This window comes from Akebia trifoliata, chromosome 6 (genome assembly GCF_017979445.1).
Source record: "Akebia trifoliata isolate Shusen 1 chromosome 6, ASM1797944v1, whole genome shotgun sequence".
In the NCBI taxonomy this organism is placed as follows: domain Eukaryota; kingdom Viridiplantae; phylum Streptophyta; class Magnoliopsida; order Ranunculales; family Lardizabalaceae; genus Akebia; species Akebia trifoliata.
This window is the reverse complement of record NC_141380.1, coordinates 27,036,771-27,052,496: the sequence shown is the minus strand read 5'-3', so window position 1 is coordinate 27,052,496 and position 15,726 is coordinate 27,036,771. Positions and strand designations below refer to the sequence as shown.

The window sequence follows — 15,726 nt, the reverse complement described above, 5'->3', positions numbered from 1 at the left end:
TTTAGTAATTTTATTTGAAAAAACTTTGAACAGTTTGACATTATCCGATCCGACATTGGATTGGATCCGAATATAAATATAATGAAAGTAAAATGATTCTGATATGATTGTAACTAGTAGGATTCGAGTCTGATTCGGGTGATCAGGATCTAGAAAGTCGTTTATAAAGCTCTAATTACATAGACTTTATCAGTTAAACCCTCTAATTGCATACAAGTTCATTGTTAGTCCATAATAATTCATATTTTTCATTTAATTATGTAATTCAGAACTAATTACTGTTATTTACATGTAACAGGAATTATTCGCAAAGTTTCAAGACAAATCAGGAAAAATCGAAGTTACCACTATGATCCAGGATCCAAAAGAAGATCATGGACTAAAAGTCAAGTCAATTGACCAAAACTTCACGGCAGTGCCATGGTTAATCGCGGCAGCGTGATCAACTAAGAAAGTCAAACCTCGAGATTTGTACTGAAACTTGGCGGCTGGATACCATTCGTAGTAGATTATTTTTAGTATTTTTTTGTAAATACGGAATATCTCCGAAATCCTAATTTCTATAGAAAATCCTAATCTGGTCTCTCTATAAATAGAAGACCAGACCAAGGGTTGAGGAGGCTGAATTTTAGAGAATTAGATTATTGTTTATTTTCTTTCTATTCTGAGTTTTATGAAAGTTGTAAGAAGACTTTGTCAATCGGAAGTCAAGCAATAAAGATAACTTCTTTCTTTCATCTCTCTTATCTCTCTATATTTTCTTTATTTTATTTTTGTTTTATTATTTTTGTAATGACTATTGGTTAAATATCCAATAAATCGATTAAGGAAGCCTGAGCAAGATTTTTTAGTGTTTTACGGTTCTCATAATGATTTAATAGTTTTATTGTGATAGCATAGGTATTTATTATTAGGTTGAATATTAATTATTTCAAAGTTTTGATGGTCTCTTTCTTTGATAAGTTCAAGAAGAACCATATTCTACAGAGTATAGATAATGTTTACCTAATAATCTCGGCCTAAACTATTTCATACTTTTGATTTTGTTTATATTATAACTGCTTGATTTTCCGATCCATAAACATTAGTTCTGTTTAGTGGATCGAGATAAGTAGAGAATCAGAATTCACTAATAAAACTTGTGAAGGTGGATCCAATTGATCTACATTTCTCTATTACATATTCGTAGTTTCTTTTATTTTAGTAGTTTATTTTAGATAAATCATCTTTTGCAAACTATTTTTTTAAATCACTTGTTGAAATTGAATTGGATTATTAGAAATAAAAATACTTTGGATTAACGTTGTCTCTTTGTGGTTCAACCCATGCTTGCCAATGTTTTCTTTTGTTCATTATTTTATCATCATCTACAGCTCGAACATCGGGTCCGGGTAAAAACTTTGGATATGTATGTACTCATATCTGGTCCAAACTTCACCCATTTTAAGTCCTAGTTTGCTCTCCGTGCTCACATAAGTTAAAAAAAATAAAATAGGAAGTTACATTTTTACGCTTCTCTATACACCCACCTTCTTCTCCATTTATCGATCAAAAAACTAAAACCATCTTTCTCTATTTATTCTCTCATTTTTCTCCACCATCTACCCCTTTCTCTCTCTCTCTCTCCCTCAATTTTCTTGTTCTTCTTCAAATTCATCTCCTTTTAAGGTTGTGAGAGGTTGAATAAATGTAGATTAGGTTTTATAGTTTTTTTTTTCAAAATCCTTTTATTATTATTATTATTATTATCTTTTTTTTTTTTTTATAACTTTTTTTCATTTAATCATCAAAGAAGATGGAAAACCCACCATTAAAACCTTTAAAAATGAACTTATTGAATTTACTAAAACAAGTTCGATCTAAACCTACCGAACAAAATTGTAAAAAAAATCGAGTTCTTCGATTCAAAATCTTCATTTTTGAAGATTTTAATGGTGATTTTTCTATCTTCTTTGATGATTAAATGCAAAAAAACAAGTAAAAAAAAATTGAAAGAATAAAACCTTAAAACCTAATCTCCATTAATTCAACCTCTCACAAAATTCAAAAGGAGATATATATATATATATATATATATATATATATATATAGAGAGAGAGAGAGAGAGAGAGAGAGAGAGAGAGAGAGAGAGAGAGAGAGAGAGAGAGGAGGAGGAAGAGAAGAAGAAGAAGAAGTGATTTTTTGTTCAATGGGTTGTGGAGAAGATGGTGGGTGTGGAGAGTAATTTGATGAGGGTATTAGCATAATTTTGTTATTTTTTTCTTTTAAATTAAGTAGGTGCGGAGAGCAAGCATGGTGGGCGTTAGTAGCATGACCCTAAAATTAACATATATTATGATCGATTAGGTGCGTCTCACTTAATTCACCATCTGATTTGTCACTGATTTTGTGGAAAAAAAAATGAGTAAGACTACTAGCCTGACTAACTTAGTAAGGAAAAAAAAGCTTATTTGTTTCGACATCTCAAGATTTGTTTTGATTACTAAGGTTCATCTGTTGTCAAAAGTCAAAACAAATAAGGTTGTTTTTTCCTTACTAAATTAGTCATGAAAGTGTTTTTGAAAAAAAAAAAATTATGCGACTTTATTTATTCTACTTATTATTCTATTAAGGACTAGGTTCAATGTGAAATCTAACGATCCAAATTTATCTTTGAGATAAGTATCAATGATAATTACAACCATTCAATTTTGTAAATACTTTGTCCTGCAAATTCCTCACATACCATACCAATAAGTAGGGATAAATCCTTGTGGGTGGCCAATGAGGGGGCTTAAACTGAAGACCTCTCCCTTTTTAGAGGGATGCCTTGACTATTGCACCCAACACTTGTTGGTTAATAATATAATGTTATAGTTAATATATTATTGTACTCATTTTTAAAACAATCATAAGTTTGGAAAATTATTCCACTCGTTATTGAACTATAACAGCAAGGGCCTAGTTGGCCCATTTTTTTATAGAAAATTTGTGTAACTAACTCGAGAATTGACAACTCATTTTTCTTTTAAATTTGAAGTCGAAAGCTCAACTTTAGAACGATGTGCTGTGATAAAACTGTTCAACATAAATTTAAAATATATCTAATAAATTAAAATTTCAAGATACTGAAGTTGAATTAAGATTTTTTTGAATCACCGTTGAGTTACTGGATACCATAAACCAGGATTCAATTATCATCATCGAGTTACTAATCTCATTAAAACAAGCTTAACAAAAAAAAAAATTGAAAGAAAGGAAAGAAATTGTGGCCCATCCTAAGACAATACACTTTGAAAAACAAAGAAAAAAAAAGAATGAAAACTGGCTAGCAAGGTTTATATTTTAGTAGAGGCAATTTGTCGTTAGACACATACATCCAAAGTTTTTACAATTAATTCCATATTTTTCTTTGTTTACATCTAACAACTTTCATGACAACATTTTCATTATTAACCTCATCGTATATGTTATAAAATGAAGCTTCGTGAGGTTCAAGGGCTCTTTGTTTGTTATTTATTTCTTGTTTTCTAGTTTATGTTCACATGCATGTCAATGTTTGGACCATTTATATCGTCATACACAAAGAAAAAAACCTGGAGTTGAATGGCATTATTAGTGTGTTTGGTCTCCTAAAGAAGATCATACAAGAACAAATATATTAATTAAATTCAAATACCAACAAATGAGTTTTAATAAAATTTGTATGGATCACTTATCTAGATGTATTAATTATGGTTTCGTCCTCATGGTAAATCACGTATATGAGAATAAACCAATAAGAAACTCACTTGAATTGGGTTTTTTCTTTGTGGAAGGATGTAAGTTGTAGCTCCACAAGGCGATTATATTCATACATGATCCAATCACTTCTAGACTTACTTAGGGGTTTTACTCTCTAGAAAGCTAAAGTAGGCTTTCAAAGGTGGTCCCAACGTTAAATAAGTTTGGCATGCCTTAGTATAAGCCTAAACCCCTAGTGGGCAAGGGAGGATTTAGAGTGGGGGCAATGGGGCACTTGCCCCCATAAGCATTTTCCAATCTATTAGGAAGTAATGAGCTATTGTGATAGATAATAACGACGGATAAAGAAATCTGCCGCTATTGCCTCCACAAAAACAAAATTACACTCTTAGTTGTCCCCACAAAAAATTTTCCATTCTTACAACGCCCCCATAGAATTCTTTTACACTCTTAGTTGCCCCCACAAAAAAGTTTTCACTTTTATGCTGCCCCCACAAGAAAAAATTACAATCTTAGTTGCTTTCACAATTTTGTTTCACTCTTACGTGGCCCGCACATGGGTAAAATCCTAGCTCCACCCCTACTAGTGGGCTCGATATAATCTAGTGAATCCAACCCAAAGTAGTTTGGATCAAACGCGGGTCTTATGCTTTATAGAACTTTTTAGTTCTTATTATTAAATTGGTAGATCTTATTGAGATTTATATCCCTATAAGTGGATCAAGAGTTTTCTTTGATCAATAAAATCGACAAAATATATGGATATTAGAGTCACGTACCCATAATATAAAATTTGAGATGAAACAACTATGAATGTATAAACAATAAAGAACATTGATTTTGTTATCGGTTCCAATGTATTGATTCTTATGAGCTTGGATTGACCTTGTTCTAATCTTCAACACACAAAATAATGATTAAAGAAAAAAACTGGAACATGTGTAGGATGGGGATGGCTTCCGCTCTTTATATACATAGAATTTGTCTCCTAATATTTAACCATAGATGATTTAAAAGGGGCTAAATTGGAGGATATTTCTTTTTTTTATTTTGGGTAACCAAAAAACCTACATATTAGGAGCCTTAGTTGGATTGAAAATAGGTTTTCAATTTTACCCTTCTAATCCCTCATCAAAGATACATTAACTTGTACATTAAAAATATAAAAATACTCCTTATAAAAGAAATTATTCATTTTTTTTGGAAGTTCATATGCAAGTTAAACTAAGTAATATATATAGGGTCACGTTCAATGGCAAACTTTTTAGCAAACTTTTTGGCAAAACATTTTTCAAAACTTGAGTTAGAAGTTTTGGAATGGGCTGATTTTTGGTGAGGATGATCTCCTCACCGTAGAGATCATCCTCACCAAAATCAGCTCATTCCAAAACTTCTAACTCATATTTTGAAAAATGTTTTGCCAAAAAGTTATCCATTGAACGCTACCCTTATATATATATATATATATATATATATATATATATATATATATAATATATATAGGGAAATGTTCAGCACCCTAAGTTTTACCACACATTTTAACAAACGTTTTTTGTCCTACATGGGTTAGAAGTTTTGGAATGAGCTAATTTTGGTGAGGATGATCTCTATGATTAGAAGATCATCCTCCCCAAAAATCAGCCCATTCCGAATGTTTAGCCCCATGTTTACACGTTGAAAAATCGTGGACCGTCCATTTTTTGTAAATCAATTTTGATGGGGTTAGAAGTTTTGGAATGAGCTGATTTTTGGTGAGGATGATCTCCTCACCATAGAGATCATCCTCACCAAAAATCAGCTCATTCCGAAACTTCTAACCCATGTAAGACAAAACGCGTTTGTTAAAGTGTGTGTAAAACTTAGGGTGTCGAACGGGACCCATATATATATATATATATTTGAATAATATATTTGATTGGGGATATTTTAGACACCAAATTTTTGTACTCGCCTGGTTGATCAACTCGTTAATCCGATTGTGATGATTTTCGATGATGGAAGGTATTTCAAATTTTTTTATTCATCTCTTTCAAGTGATATTTTACTCAAACAAATCTTAGAAACCACATTACTATAGAAAAATGTGACTCTAAACATAGAAATTATCATTCTAGAACTAAAAGAAATTTACGAGAAAAATTATCAAAAATTGATCAAATTATCAAATTACCCCTCATAATAAAACATCCCTAGATACTATACTAAGTTCAGGAAAACTCTTTTGAACACACAAAATGATAACATTGAACCAAATAAATTGTTTCACTAATTTCACAAATTTTTTGATAAATTACCAAAATACCTTTTATCGGGCTCACATCCATTTCACGTTAAAAATCCATAAATAACACAAATCAATATATATATAGTAAATTCATTATGAAAAACGATTCTAAAACATAAAAAAATGACGTCTCAACATAAAAGTCTTCTTTAAGGGTAAAACTGTATCTTTCCAACCCTAAAATCGAAAATCTGAAAATAATAATTAATTTTTTTAATAAATGTAAAGTGAAATCTTCATAAATCAAATTAATTTTTTTGAACAAATAAATATGATTAATTAAGCCTATGAGCCTAGTGGAGGCCCATTTATTCAAGTGGGGCCCACCAAATATTTAATTAATGAATCCTCTATGGGAGGTCTCAAAGAATTTCAAATAATTAAACAAAGAACATTCCATGAGGGGTTCTCTAAAATTTACAAAATTCATTCTTCTTAAATCAAATTTATCAAATAATAAATACTTAAATTTTTATCTAAAAGCATCTTAAGATAAGGTAGAGATATGTTTTATCTAAAAAAACCTTAATCTAACTCAAACTTTATCAATAATTTTTTTAAAAAGACAACCAGACCACCAAATCTTGGATGTCTTCAAATAGAGTTGTGTAAGAGTTACCTTAAGTTGGAATCTCATATCGTACTTCTTGACGTGAAAGTGGATAAGAACCATAGATGCTTTTTCACTCGTATCTCGATGAAAACATCTATGGTTTTCATACACTTTCACATCAAAATGTGCAATATGAGATTCCAACTTGAAGTCACTTCAATATTATTCCTTAAAAAATCCTAGGAAAAATATGTCAAAAATTTTCAAAATCCAAAATTTGAAGTTCTAATTCAATACCCATATCCCATATATTAATTTTCAATTCGAAAAACACCTGGAAATCCTTAAAAAACACACAGATTTAATATATAAAAAAAAAAAAAATTCAAGAATTCCCATCTTAGAGATTTGGAGCAAATCTAGAAGTGGATATAAACCGAGGCAATTCGCAAGAGAACGTTCACCGATAGTCACTAAGGGAATATATTGTCAACAATCAATTGTCAATCACATCTAAAGGTAATCACTCTGACACTAGAAATTAAGGGCCTGTTTGGATACCAGGAGCAGAACTACTCTTCCAAAGAACAGGAGCTGAAGTACTCTATGGAGGAGCTGGAAAAGTAATTCTGTGTAGAAAGGGCGTTTGGCAATCAACTCTGTGAAGTACTGGCAGAAGTATTTTTGTGCTGGAAGTCTGTTTGGGAACCATACTGACTTCTCATGACTTCTAGAAAAAAGACCAGAATACCCTTATATTATACCAGTTACTGTTTTTTATCTTTTAGTGTCATAATATGCTTTCAAACTATACTGTTTTTGACATTTTAACTATAAATAGTAATCTAATATAATATAATAAATATTAATATAATATAATATAATATTTTAAATATTAAATATTAATATAATATGTTTAAATCCATTATACTCAAATTTAAAAAAAAATTTGACAGACTGTTTTTGACATAGTATGACATAATATTAAAAAAAAAATTGACAGACTGTCTTTTAGTGTCATAATATGCCTTCAAACTATACTGTTTTTGACATTTAACCTATAAATATTAACATAATATAATATAATATTTTAATATTAAATATTAATATAATGTGTTTAAATCCATTATACTCAAATTTAAAAAAAAAAAAATTGACAGACTGTCTTTTAATGTCATAATATGCCTTCAAAACTATATGTTTTTGACATTTTAACTATAAATATTAATATAATATAATATAATATAATATTTTAAATATTAAATATTAATATAATGTGTTTAACTATAAATATTAATATAATATAATCTAATAAATACTAATATAATATACTAATAATATAACTATACTATAATATATTAAATATTAATATAATGTGTGGGTAACTATAAATATTAATATAATATAATATAATAAATACTAATAATATAATATAATATAATATTTTAAATATTAATATTAATAATGTGTTTAAATCCATTATACCAAAAATTTTAAAAAAAATGGACAGACTGTCTTTTAGTGTCATATATGGCCTTCAAACTATATTTTTTTGACATTTTAACTAAATATTAATATAATATAAGTACATATTATAATTTTAAATATTAATATTAATATAATGTTTTAACTATAAATATTAATATAATATAATATAATAAATACTAATATAATATAATAAATATTTTAATATTAATATTAATATAATGTGTTTAAATCCATATACTCAAAATTTAATTTTTTTTTTTTAATATTAATAAATGTTTCTTTCATTTGATTTAAGGGTAAATGAATTAGGAATATTTTCATAGAAAATTAATAAAGCTAAGGTATTTTGGTAAAACGAACCGTTAGATTTTGACTCCCCGCAAGATGAGTTTGAGAAATAGGTTTTCTCGACTTCTTCACAAAGAGTAATTTCTTGCTCTTGCGCGGAGTACTCTTCGAAGGAGTTGTTCATCAAAACGCATCCAAACGACTTCTAACTCCCCGCAAGAGTCAGAAGTAGCCAAGGAGTCCTATCCAAATGCCTACTAAGTTTTTTTGCTACTTAGAGTTTACGTATTAATAGAAACTGACTTTCGTCGAGTATGATTGATAACTAACACCTTCCAATCTTGTAACTTGATCCTTATATCCATAGTCTATTCGTAGATTTTTTATTTTATTTTATTTGTTTAGAGTCAATTTTCGATTTCTAGACCATAAAATTAAATGGTGACTCCATTAAATCCCATAAAAATGGATTTTTTACTGAAAACCCTAAAGTGGATCTATCCTTATAGATTGATGCGCTTTCAATGACAACTCCACTGGGGATATTTTAATGATCAAATTTGAAATTGCCAAATATTACATTGCATAAGTATTTTAATTTCCTATAAAGTAGGATTTTCTCTATTTGTTTTATTTTATTTTAATTTCAAATTTATTATCTTTTTCTTAATATGAGGTTAAAATTATTTTATTTTCATTCTCTTTCCTCAGGTTAATATTTGGGTAAAGATCTTGAGTTGTCTTAAAATTTTAATTTTTTTAGTGTTTTTCTTGATTTGTTACTTTTTCTAAACAATATGTGAGGTTCAACTAAAAAGAAACTCTTTTTAGGAGGAGGATTGAGATGGTAGTGGAAAAAATAAAAAATAAAAAAAGGAGAGCGCGTGTCAACATGTGTGTTGTGTTGTCCCAGTCCTATGCGCAGCAATAAGGAGAGAGAGAGGGAGAGAGAGAGAGACAGGAGGAAGTGTGAGGTATGTGTATGTGTACACAAGAAAAGAAAAAAAAAAAAAAATTAGAAAACTGTTAAAAAAAAAAAAAAAAAAAAAAACCCTCTCTGGCGATATAATTTTGTTACTCAAGAAACTCTGGAGTGGCCCCAACTCTCGCTCTTTCTTTTTTTTTTTTTTTTTTATTTGCGTTACCGCAACTCCTTACTTTGTTCGGGATCACCTCTTTTATAAAGTTGTTTTATTGCAAAAATTCTTTAATTTATCAAGTTTGTTATTTAAACAAATCTTGATTGGGATCCACCTATGATTTTAAAATTTATTCAAGACCAAAATAGATGCACAAGTCAATTTTTCAAATGACATTTAAAATTTTACATTCATTTTTTTTTTAATTTTTGAATAAGACGTCTCAAACGTATCGAAAAACTCATCTATAATGACTTGATATTTGACATAGAGATGAGATGAGATGCGATGCAAAACCGAATTTTAAATCCTTAAAACCTTGGACCTACCACATGTTTTAAAAAAGAGTTTTATTGGAGATACTTGTCTATTGCAATATATTTTTTTAACTTAAAAACTCTCTTCTTTTGTCAAGTTTGTGCTTGTATGATAGTATAGGTCTTAATCATTTGTGATGTGGGTCCCACCCCTAGCTTTGATAATTGACAAAATCACTTTCCTTACTGGCTAAGGAAAGTTCCTGTGCATCAACCTTGGCATCCAAGGGGTAGTGCTAGTCTTACTAACCTAGTAAGACCTCAAATCTTGTGGCATCCAAAACATCCTAGAGGGGCAAAATTATCTGAATTTTGAAAGAAAAAAAAAAGTTAATTTTTATTAAAAAAAGATCTTAATTTTAAAATTTAGGAGTTCAATGGAAGTTCAATAGCCTTCGAATTTCAAAACCTTGGATCTAAACTTTAAGAAAGAACAATTTATTTTTAAATTTAATTTAACTTTTCGATCCAAGTTTTTTATACATGAAATCTAGAAGGTTTGGATATTGGTTTCCCGATGCGATAGTCCATGTCAACCCAATGACCCTTAGTAAGATTTTATATAAGGTGTGTTTGATTGCACATTTTAGTCCTTGAGAAAACAATTTTCCCATCTTGGTGAGAAAATATTCCACAACTTGAACACCCAAGAAAATGATTTTCTTGTCAGGATGGGGAAATCCTAGTGTTATTCTCTTACAAGTTAGAATTTCCCCAACTCTAATAATGTAAAACTTATGTTTCTCCTCCGTGTTTGCAACTGCAAAGCTTGGATATAAATAGAATTTACACAAGGAAGACATGGAGATCTCTTTAATCTCTCTAGTGGAGTGTGGTGTTTTCCCGCAAGGGTGGAGTTTGAACAGTGCCAAAGAGGAGATTGGCATAGAAGAAAATGTTTTGTCACGGTGACAACGACCTTAGGACATGTAAGTATACATCTAATCCTTGAATAATGCTGAAGTGACGTCAATGGACCTCACATCACATCACACATCTTGATGTGAAAGCGTACGAGAATCATAGATGCTTTTTCTCAAGACACAAGTGAAAAAACATCTATGGTTCATATCTACTTTCACGACAAAATGTACAATATGAGGTCCGATCTTGAGGTCACGCACAGACAACTTGTAATCCTTTTCATGCCTTTTATTTTTAAATATTTAAGTAATGTAATGTAGACTATTAGTTGCATCTTTTTGCATCAAAGATTAAAATAAAAATGAACAATTGACCTTGTTTCAGGAACGGTAGCTATGGAATGAAGGAAAGGCCTTGGAACTAGTCGATGTATGAAATTGTTGTTCCTTCATTAATGATGGTCTAGGAACCGATATTTATGATGAAAATCTCGTACCAAAGTGAGTGTTAGTATCTGGTCCACGAGTTCTTCAGGACAGGAGTATAGACAGATCCAACGATGGATATTAAGAAAGCAATATATATGGAAAAGTTCTGATCTTACATTTGATACATTGTTGTTACTAGGCATGACGGATGTCGTGGTGGTGGAACTTAAAAATTGGTATGGATTGATATCGCACATCATGGAAGAGCAACGTTGTCGTCAACCCTTCTAATATAATGGGTGGTTCTCTTGTGGCATAAAAAATCTTTATTACCATCCACAGCTAGTCAACTTCTTTTATATCGACGAAACAGAATGTTCAGTGTTTGGACCAACAACATTGCGACACTAACGATTTGTGTGGTGTTACTACTAAAGGTGTTTGTGACATTACCAAATCAAAAGGTAGATAAAGCCTTTAATATACTATGATCACCAACAAAAAGAGGTGTGTAGAGGGGTATGTGTGAATCATTATATATTTAATGATCTTTCCTCAAGTTTCAATATCAAACCCACAAATCTTATAAATATAATCTAGACACACAAGAATCTATCTGTCTTTTAACTCACTCACAATGTCTAGCACCTATGCAAAAGGATTTGTACCTTGTACTTCATCAAATTCAAACATCTCCGCAACACAAGAATAGGCACGCAACGATACCAAAGAACAGAAGAATCAAGATGAAATGGGATGGAGCCATTGCAACACTTGTCTTCTTTGGTAGTCCAACGTTTCCAGCATTTGAAAGTCAGGAAATACTAGAAACCAGTTTCTCAAGATCCCCTAGCATTAGAGATGGAGCCAAGGGAACGAAAGAAGAAAGCATTTGTCTCTTCTCTTGTGATTGTAACAATGGTTACTTAAGATTGTGATATTGGAGCACATTAGAATTTGCTCGAGTAGGATTCATGTTAGGCTGAAAACCATTCACACCCCATTGTGATAGTGTAATGTTTGCCTGTTGGGGTGCACTAGTAGTATTTTGCCATATGGATCCCACACCACTCTGCTGCAATGAATTTGGTGCTTGTCCCGACTCCAACGTCGAACTAGACTACAATGAATTCATCATATTGGCTTGTGTAGTATTTATGGACCTATGAATATTATTTATAAAAATAACAATCTGCTTCTCACGTTCACCGATCTTCTCCTTGAAACTAGTTGGAATATTGTTCTTGAACATATGTAAGAATGTCATCATTTTAAGCTTATCAATTTGTTGTTTTGATGGCTGTGGAAGATAGCTGGTCTGCCAAACAATGAAAGCTTATAGAATTAATAGAATAAAATGAGAGGGCCGCTATTGGCACTCCAAATTTTACTAATTACACCCCAATTAGAGATTAAACCAGTCTTCAAAGATTATAAAGGTGTGGCTAAAATTATAATCTCAATATTACAAAACATTCTAACCCTCATTCCAACAATTTCAATATTTGTTTACAATTATAATTAGGCTCATATAAAATCCGAGACCCAAAAAATAGAAAGAGCTCCTACTGGAAAGCCAACTTTTACTTCTTATTTTCTTTATTTTCAAATTTGGGTATGATAAGTAAAAGTTGGGGTGCCATAGAAGCTCTCTAAAACAAAGAATGATGTACTAGGAACTGACAGTTTTCAATCACAGTGCATTTATTGTTTATAAGTTGGAGTCCGTGCAATGAACAACAAAAGGTTTAAAAAATAAAAAAAATTAATAGTACCTGTTGGCACTTAAGAGTGATCTTTTGGTGCACTTCAGCCAGATCTGGTTAATACATTTCCTTCATATATTTAATCTGTAAAATAAAACAGAAATTTTTTCTAATGTAAGAACCTACATACAATTAAGATTTAAGGTGCTACATTGTGAATAGAAAAATAAGAAAAGTGCCCGTCTAAACGTGAAGGTTGTTCGTGAATTGTGAAGCTCTTTCTATCGCTGCGAAAAGAGTATGAAATCGCCATAACAGACATTAATAATTTCACAATAAAATAAAATAAAATTGGGCAGCTCATATATGATCCACACAGCATGAGAAACAGAATAAAATGGAATTGTATAGCTGTTTGAAAGATTCCCTCTTCCCTCCTAAACAACTACTTTTGCTAAATTTGCCCAACCTCGACAAGGCAAAGATAATTCACATTAAGTTTGCTGCTCTGTTAATTCAAGGCATTTGAAGATGCCAACTTAGAAAGTTGGTAAAACGTGTGGAAAGTGTTCCCACGTCTTAGGTTTGACTCCCTTTGAACCCAACTTCACGATTACCTTCTAAAAAAAAAGTTTGCTTTGTAAGCTTAAAGATGATAGTGTCTACAAGATCTTGGAAGAAGTTTTCACCCTAGGAAAAGAGGCTGCAATCAAGATATTGGAAAAAGTCACAACTATGCTTGAAGAACTATTATCGTAGTTACGTAAAAAGGACACTAATTTAAGATTTTTTCCATGTTGGACATACATTAACACAAGGACACACATCTTAACACAAGTGTAGTTTTCTGATTTCTATTTTATCAGACTTTGTAGTTCTTTCCATCAGGTGGCAAAATCTTATAGAAGAACAAATTTCATTGTTAGAATTCAATCAGGAGGGGAGATGATTTAGGGAGAGTAAGCTATTAGAACGGCCATAGTGGAGTTTTATTAGACTTTGTATTCGGAGGAATGTGAGGATGGGTCCTTTTTAGATGATCTTGCTTTCAATTCTAGTTCTCCAGATATGAGAGATTGGCTTGAAAGACCGTTTGGGGAGGAGAAAGTGTTTCAAGCTATAAGGGACATGAATGGTGAAAGAGCCCCTGGCCAAATGGTTTCTAGTTGGCATTCTATCAAAATTTGGTTGGAATATCATTAAGGAGGATGTGATGTTAGCTTTTCATGATTTTTTTGAGAGGAGCTTCCTTGATCATTCCTTGAATTCCACCTTCCTTAACTTGATTCCCAAGAAAGAAGGGGACAAAGATCACAAGAATTTCAGACCCATTAGCTTAGTGAGTTCTTTGTATAAGATTCTTTTAAAGGTCTTAGGCTCAAGAGTAAAGATGGTAGTTCCTCAAATCAATGCCCCTAAACAAGGAGATCTTATCAAAGGGAGGCAAAATTTGGATGGGGTATTGATTGCAAATGAGTGTATTGATTCTAGACTCAAAGAAGGTCTTGTTTGCAAGGTAGATATTGAGAAAGCGTATGATCACGTAAATTGGGATTTCATGTTATATCTGTTGAGTAGTATGGGTTTTGGGGGAAAGTGGATATCTTGGATTTGGATGTGTATCTCGTCGGCTTCCTTCTCGATTTTGGATAATGGAAATGCAATGGACTCTTTCAAAAGTTCCAAAGGGCTTCGTCAGGGATATTCTTTGTCCCTTTCCTATTTGATATGGTGGCAGAAGCCATAAGGAGGATGTTTTCAAGAGCTAAGAGTCTGAGAGTGTTGTGGGGTTTTGGAGTGGTTGAGAAAGGTCCAATTTTTTCTCACATCCAGTTTGCGGACCACTTTAGTGTTCTTGGATGTGGTGCCTGATCAGGTGTGCCTTCTCAGTGGTCTCCTAAGTAGGTTTGAAGTTGCTTCTGGGTTGCTGGTTAATTTAGGCAAGAGTAGGATTTTTGGGGTAGGCATTGTAACGAATATTCAAGGTTGTGGCGAGTTTTTGGGTTGTCAGATGAGTGTGTTGCCTTCCTCTTATCTTGGTTTTCCTTTGGGGTGCAGTTTACAGATCATTGAGAAGTTTTGGGACCAACACATTTAAAGATTTCAAAGAAGATTGGGATCGTGGAAAGCTAGGTACTTATCCAAAAGTGGGAAGCCGTCATTGATTAAAAGCACCTTACCAAGTATCCCTATGCACTTCTTGTCTTTGTTTAGAATCCCAAAAAGTTTGAGGACTTGTTTAAAAAATTGATGAGAAATTTCCTTTGGAACAATAATGTTGGCAATCGAAAGTTCTTTCTGGTCAATTGGAAATTTGTGTTCCCCCAAAAAGAAAGAAGGTTTAGGAATCAAAAGATTGAGACAAACAAACCAGACATTGTTAGGGAAGTGGCTATGGAGGTTTGTAGTTGAGAAGGATAATCTTTGCATGGTGTTAATCAAGGTGAAGCACGGGGAAGATCCAAGGGGTTGGTGCAGTATTCTTAGTAAATCGTATGGCTATGAGGTTTGAAAAGGAATCCAGAAGGTTGGCTCGTTGTTTGCCAAGATTATTAAGTCTGAGGTAGCTCCTGATGACAAAGTGTGGTTTTGCGAAGATTGGTGGTGTGGTGAGTCCCATTTTCAAGTTAGTTTCCTTATCATGTATGCCTTGCTTCTCAAAAAAAGGTTGCCTATCTCTTCCTTTTTGTTGTGAAGGGGTCGGGAAGCATCTTGGGACCTTGGTTTTAGAAGAAACTTCAATGATTGGGAAATTCCTACGATGAAATCCCTGGTTAGCCTTTAACTTTGGCTGACTCGCCTTCTCAATTAGAAGATTGTTTGACTTGGGTGGGTAATTCTAATGAGCTCGTTTTCTTAGATCCTTCTATTCCCATTTCGAGACGGTGGAGTTTTCTTTCCCCGTCGCTTCGATTTGGCCATCATTCTCCCTTTGA

At 31.9% G+C, this 15,726-nt stretch overlaps 1 protein-coding gene across 15 annotated transcripts in view; it reads right to left on the bottom strand.

Annotated features, from left to right (window-relative positions):
- Window positions 1-11,610: 11,610 nt before the first annotated feature.
- Window positions 11,611-15,726, bottom strand: part of LOC147400574 (mediator of RNA polymerase II transcription subunit 15a-like) — a 37,547-nt gene continuing 33,431 nt past the window's right edge. For 7 of the 15 annotated variants that reach the window (XR_015179417.1, XR_015179418.1, XR_015179411.1 and 4 more), the window contains 2 exons: window positions 12,860-12,934; window positions 11,611-12,419 (listed from right to left, as the gene is read on the bottom strand). Coding sequence is in view for 7 of the 15 variants with exons in the window: in XM_086446281.1 (XP_086302407.1) it covers window positions 12,908-12,934 (27 nt within the window). In the remaining 8 variants the exon portion in view is untranslated. Of the gene's footprint in view, window positions 12,420-12,859; window positions 12,935-12,980; window positions 13,078-13,124; window positions 13,494-15,726 lie in introns of those variants that run through there. The other 8 variants (XR_015179415.1, XM_086446279.1, XM_086446284.1 and 5 more) reach the window with 5 other exon arrangements.